The sequence below is a fragment of the Etheostoma cragini genome, chromosome 1, assembly GCF_013103735.1.
Source record: "Etheostoma cragini isolate CJK2018 chromosome 1, CSU_Ecrag_1.0, whole genome shotgun sequence".
NCBI lineage: Eukaryota > Metazoa > Chordata > Actinopteri > Perciformes > Percidae > Etheostoma > Etheostoma cragini.
Window position 1 is genome coordinate 13,529,168 of NC_048407.1, and position 6,621 is coordinate 13,535,788.

Here is a 6,621-nt window from a genome sequence, read left to right on the forward strand (position 1 = left end):
ATACACCTGTTTTCTCAGCCGTGCACTCATCAATCAACAATACAACATTTTACTGTACTTGATGTGCCCTTTGCACTTTTGTATTTAACTATAAATACAAACTCTATTAAGGGAGAAAAATGTCCTATTTTAAGAGAATCAGACCCATAAGCAACAAAGACAGCAGTGTCCCAGTTTTGACAGGAGGGAGCTAAAGCCTTGAGGCTGCAGTGGCACATGGCGACGTAGAGAAACTAGTTGTGGGGTAGAGGTACCCATTAGACATGAACCATAAACTAAGTTACACTGTCATTGTGTAGGAAGGTGTGACACTTACTTATATGTGATAGGTTAGTGGTTCAACATTGAGTTAAATAGGCTACTGATGTATTTTCAACACTTAGTTTTACTACTAGCAATGCACCGCTGGACTTTTGTATATGCCTCACCTAGAGTAAATCAATCTAAACTCACACAATGTGCATATACATCATTTGAAAACAAAACTGGATTTTCAAAAGCTACACAGCAGCAACTATCACCTAAGATTCCACTGTCCTTGCTCCCCAGGGTGGAGGTGGGGCTCTGAGAAGGAGGCCCAGGGCTGCTTCTGGTGATGGGTCCAGGAGCAGAACTGGGTACGGAGCTGGAGAGGGTTCCACTGGGACTTGTGCTGGAGCTGCCGTGGGGTAAAGGTACGGGTAAAGGCTGGCCTCCAGCAATGGTGCTCAGGGTGGAAGAGGGGCTCTCTGAACAGGGGGAGGCGGTGCTGCAGGTAAGAGTGGAGCTGGGACTCCCCCCCTGGGCAGAGGTATCACACTGAAAAAAGGAGAGCAGAAACATATCGATACACGATCAAGTAGGTTAAAGGGATATAAAGTTAAGATGTATCGAGAATCACAGGGAGAGACTCAACCTGATCAACTCAACTGTGCAGGGAGAATGAAAAGAATCATATCTAAGTGACTATTATAAAGTATACTGTTTCAGTTGCTATCCTTTTTAACAGTACTCTGCTCTGTGTGACAGTGTTTGCCTTTATGCACACTGTTTTGTGTGACTGAATATGTTTGTGTGTGCACAGCACGCAGATGGGAAATGAAAAGATAATTCCGGTTATTTTCATCCTGGCTGTCATTTTCACAGTATTTTATAAGGATGGCTGGCTGTGTTCAAACTAAATCACTCCCTGTAGACTTCCAATTTACTGTAAGAGTCACTGTGCACACATTCTGCTATTCCACATGGGACTGATTTTACAAAGAAAAAATGAAATGTTAACATTCACTGGTAACAGGATTTATTTTAAGTATGAAGCATACTACAGCATCAGACTGTGTGAGTGTGCGTGTGTGTGTGTGTGTGTGTGTGTGTGTGTGTGTGTTTGGATAGCAATTTGATTTGAAGTAACTGCATGTAAAGTTTAGGCATGGCGCCCCGTGTTAAAAAAAATCTTCTGGTGTGTCTTTTCAATGGAGAAAACCAGATGAAGTGCACTAATGGTTGGCCTTAAATGGAGAAAACATGATCATAGGCTGCCCTTCCATTAAAAAAAAAAGTGATGCAGGGTCCTCAAGGGGGGTCTGAAAATCAAGAAAATATATGGCTGCCCTACATGCTAGAAAACTGACTGTACGTTGTTGCCCACCACATGCATCTGGCGCCCTTTTTATTTTCCCCACTGTCCCTCCGACGGCATGAGTCCGACACTGAGCTCTACAATAAAGCATGGGGTTTTGAACACAATATGTCACAGAAGGAAAAGAAACTACAAAAATAAGAGCCAGGTTGTAAAAAAGCTGAGATTTTTTCAAGCAGTTATCATTATGGCTACATCTCAGCTGTCTCACATCTACTACTGATAAACAGCCTCTAAATCTACATTTTATAAAAGTTATTCGTACGTTATTCTTAGAAGATGAAAACAGCTTTTTCACATACACATTACAGATATTTGAATAGTATAGTATACAGTACTTACATAATAGTATAGTATTTACACTTGTCTCTTACTGAGGATTTTTTTTTCTGAGGATGTGACCAGTGGTTAATGGTCGGAAGAGCTAAAAAATCTTTTGACAGCATCTTACAGTAAAACTTATGTTTTCTAAGAAAAAATCGATTCAGTTTATATTCCTTAGCCTTGTCGTTTGGTCACGTGCATTTCAGGTCTCCTTATTACTGATGCAACATTTCGGCAACAGAGACTGTTGGGAGACAAGGCAGCAGAGTGGAAACAGCTCACTGTTATTCCCTTTATACCAGAGCCTCATCTATCTTAGCCAGGACAACCCACATTCCTCATATGAGCCTCGCTATCACTGTGAAACTGACTGAATTTGGAGCTCAGGTGGTGGAATGAGGCTGAGAAAATGGGCCAAGGCTGAGCAATGCAAAGGCATAGCGATGGAGAGCACATAGTAACACACAGAGAGGGGTTAAGTGAAAGGGCGCTGAGTATAGAAATGGAGCCCTGTAGAAGCATAGCAACACAAGTAATAATATTCCAAAATGTATAGTGATACATTTTTCCAATGGGGAATTTGAGTGGTCAAATCACAGACAACATTTAACACTTGCACTTGCACTCTATGCACAAAAATGTTAAAACTATCAAAAATCTTTAATCTTTTAAATGTTTAAAGAAGAAAGTAAGCTCTTGACGTCAATGTCATGGTTAAAAAAGGTTCTTTCATAAACCATCCATTGCTTTTTTATATGACATGACAGCAAGGGACCAATGAATCAATATGCTGCCTTACCTTCTTTTCCCTCCTGTCCTCCATAGGAGAGCTAGCAGTGCCGGGCGTTGCGTCTCCCAATAAGAAGCATAGTCTGGTCATCAGTTCCTGGGTAGAAAGGGAGGACCCCGGCTGGGGCTCCACGTGGAGGTCTGGAAAACATACACATCAGGACACACAGATTAACAAGCGAATGGAAAAATGGCAGGCCACATCATCCAACTGACGCTCTCGTTTCAGCTCAGCTCGCTCCAAAGATTCCCACCCAGCACCATCGCCAGTGAACTGCGAGAAACGTATGCATCCACAGGTCGGCACAGCCCCAGCTGCCCTGATTATGAATGCACAGACAGTGGCTTTCCAGTCCCGCCTGGTTGAGGCAGCAGCAAAGGGTTGTGTGAGGTTGTGAGTTTTCCTGTGCACACGCCTGCCAGGTGCTCTCGGTTAAGAGACGGGTTGTGAATTTCAATGAGCTTGGTGTCGACTCCGTAGCAGATGAAGGAAAGCCTTGGCTCTGCCTTCTCTGTTGCTCTAGGAGAGATTGGCTGACACAGGCCATGTGCTGCATTCATTTATCACTGTTTAAGTCTCCCTGATGCTTTGACCTACAACCCAAACTCCTCTCAGGTTCTCGCTCACCTCTGAAGAATAAGGCTTTAACAGTTGTCACATCTAGGTGGTTTAACCAGCTGAGCAATAACAGTCCTCCGTTCTCACACCTCACCTATGTACCGTTATCAGCTGAGTAACGCTCATATTGAGTAGGCATATCAACAGAATGACAGGATATCACAGATTACAGGAACAGCTCACTCCTCCTCACAAACATCTTTGCGTTTAGACGTCATTCATTTTGCACTCCCTCCACTGACTTTCTCGTTCTGTCATGGCCCACTCTCTGCTTTTGAGAGGTACAGCATCACATCGCTTTCATCTTCAACCCAACTGTGTTCAAACAGGAGCCTAGCCTTGATAGTATCAAGGTCAATTTTGAGAGGCTAGCTTTGTAATTACTGTTTCATAAAGTGTCCCAGTTTGTCAATACTCTTTTCACTTCACAACTTCAAAAGCTGCTGAAGACTTGGGTAGGAAGGGTAAATGTGTATTTCAGAGAGGGGGAGGAGAGAAAACTTTGCATTTAGTCAACAGAGCACTGAGATCCAATCTGGAGTAACATGAGGACAGACTGAATGTCCAGTACTATTCATCAACCCACCCAGCAGTTGCCATTGGAAACGGAAAGCTGAGAGGTGCCTGGCAACCGGGATGGAAGATGCCTCATAAAATCTGTTAAGCCTAAGGATAGCCCTCTGGTCAAAAATGTAAAGAAAGCTGGCTAAGATGTGGGGTTTTACCCCATTATTGCTTTAATCAAACCATAAGTATATAAGCAGCATGCAGTGAAGTCAGGGCAAAGGCTCGGGAGGAACTGTGACAAAACAAATCCACTCTCAGTGATACACTGAGGATTACACAGACGTCGCTAGCCCTCCATTCATCTGAAAACTTAATGCAAAGCCTTTTACATGTAATTGAAACACACAAACACACACTCACTTTCTCTTATATCTCATCATTTACTCACCTCTACCCCATTAATTCTCATTCAGCTTCCCTGATCAATACCTGGAAAACCCGACATGATGCTTAACACACCCACACACTCCTGTTCTCACCTCTGTGGTCTGTCTTGCCACGGCACGAGGCAAAGACAAGAGCTTCTCTCGCGTTGGAAGAGCCATCCACATTCTCCAGCTTCCTTACCCGTCCTTCGGCCACAGCAAAGAGGGAGAAGGGAAAGGGAGGGAGAGCAGGCAGGGTGGGAGAGAGGGAGGGATTGAGGGTGGAGATAAGGAGGGATATGAAAGAAAGTGAGAGAGAGAGAGAGAGATTAAGCCTACCCAAATGAGATCTGTGGTGCAGAATTTGAATTGTGTCCCAGGAGTATAAAGCAGTGTGTACAGAGTACGAGCCATGCATGCAAACAGTACAATATTCACTGAACTGTGGGCATTTATCTATAATATATTAACACTGCTAATGTATGTATGTGTGTTTGTGTGTGTGTGTGTGTGTGTGTGTGTGTGTGTGTGTGTGTGTGTGTGTGTGTGTGTGTGTGTGTGTGTGTGTGTGTGTGTGTGTGTGTGTGTTAGAGAGAGAGATGGCAGGGACAGCAGTGTACTCATATTGACATGTGTGGGTGTGTCTCAATTTATGCAACGTCTGAGGGTTCTTGGAAGCGCAGATTCTCTGGGACTGGATGAGATGTTTGCGAACACTGAAATGTAGGCTCCTGAATTTTCATAGTCAAGGTTATTCAGTGTTTGAATCACGCATGTGTAGAGACTCTGAAACACTGTTTGACATACGTTTTAATATTGGATTTTGCTTGACCACCACACACACCAAGGCCATGATAGTGTATGTTTCTATTTGCTGTAATTTTCCTTGTCATGTTTGTTCTGGGGAAGAACAAGGCACTGCTGCATGCAATGAAATGTAACGGCACCTTCTTCTTACTGGCTGTACTTGCTGCAGGACACTGCCACCTTGTGCTTCTTTTAAGGTGAGGCACCCCAGGTAAACAAAGTTTGTTATTTTTGTTTTAAAAAATGTCCCAGAACTTATTTAAAAAAAAAAAAAAATATTAGATACAAAACTTTTATTAAAGAGTGGATGAATAAACAATAAATATTCATGAGGCAGTATGTACATAGAAAATATTATATTTGATCCATGTTCATACTGTAGAAGATGCTATAAAATGAAATCAGAAAAGCCACTCCATTCAAAATGTTTTTTTGCTTAGTGTTGTTTTACTAGAATGATGTACGTGCAGAACTGAGGAACTCAAGTTCCTTTTACTGACCCTTATGAGTATATGTAGGCGTGTATGTATGTACATGTAGGTAAGTGTATGCCTGCATATGCAAACACACTGTATGTATGCATGTATGTAGAAAGTTATCTGGGTGTACATGCTCTTTAGTTTTTTCCTAGAATTAATTTGATCTTTCTTGTCTTGTTATTTTGTTTCTCCTTGACAATGTGTTTGTTATTCTTAACATACACTCTTAATTCATTCATTCATTCATTCATTTTAGAAATTCAGATGGTGTAAACATGTTTAAAAAAAAGTATCGTATATCTATGCAAACAAGAAGAAAAAAACTTTGGACCTGTTGTTAAGATTTTATTTATTTTGTCAAGAGTTGTCTTTGATTTGATTTCAATATTTTATTTAGCCAATCGTAAAACTGAATTATCCAATTGGAGTCCCTTGCCTTAAGTTATCTTATTCAATCATTTACTCTGACAATCTGTCACATGTTTTGGGGCCCTAGGGGCACAGTCTGTATGCTCTTGCTGTCACATGTATAGAACAGCTGAACGCACAGAAGCTCTCTGCTAATCAAGGCAAACCCATGAAACAACATTCTGCTATTTTTGCAACTTTTCCTTGATCCATGTCTTTTTTCTTCCCAGCTGTCCATATTGAGTGTTCTTATTTTATTTTAATCATTGTTACTATTTGATTTAACCCACCTGTGAACTTGATGCACGACTGGGAGGGAGCTAAGTCGGCCTGGCGAGGGAGAAGAGGGGAGGACGGTAAAGAAATGGACGCAACCTTGGTCAGTCTCCTCCTCGGTTTAACCAAGCTTTCGGTGTAGCCAGTGTCATGGTCCCAGAGCTGTTTGGCACGCCCGGTGCTTCCCCTCTGCAAGGTGCTGTGAGTGTACACCTCACCATCTACATGAAATAGATGGGAGTGTGTAGAGAAAACATGGAGAAGTGCAGGTGTTATGGTAAACAAGCCTCTTTCAGAAAGCTTAGTTAGCACAGTGAAGAAGACAGAGTTGATTCAACAGAACTCAACAGAACTGTGCAGCAGATATAT

The 6,621-nt window shown here is 42.2% G+C and overlaps 1 protein-coding gene across 2 annotated transcripts in view; it reads right to left on the reverse strand.

Moving 5' to 3' along the window:
- Positions 1 to 6,621, reverse strand: part of LOC117947040 (protein TANC1-like) — a 32,136-nt gene that overhangs the window by 23,599 nt on the left and 1,916 nt on the right. For both annotated transcript variants that reach the window (XM_034875607.1, XM_034875600.1), the window contains 4 exons: positions 6,267 to 6,473; positions 4,397 to 4,489; positions 2,742 to 2,872; positions 522 to 798 (listed from right to left, as the gene is read on the reverse strand). In XM_034875607.1, coding sequence (XP_034731498.1) covers positions 522 to 798; positions 2,742 to 2,872; positions 4,397 to 4,489; positions 6,267 to 6,473 — 708 coding nt within the window. The remainder of the gene's footprint in view (positions 1 to 521; positions 799 to 2,741; positions 2,873 to 4,396; positions 4,490 to 6,266; positions 6,474 to 6,621) is intronic.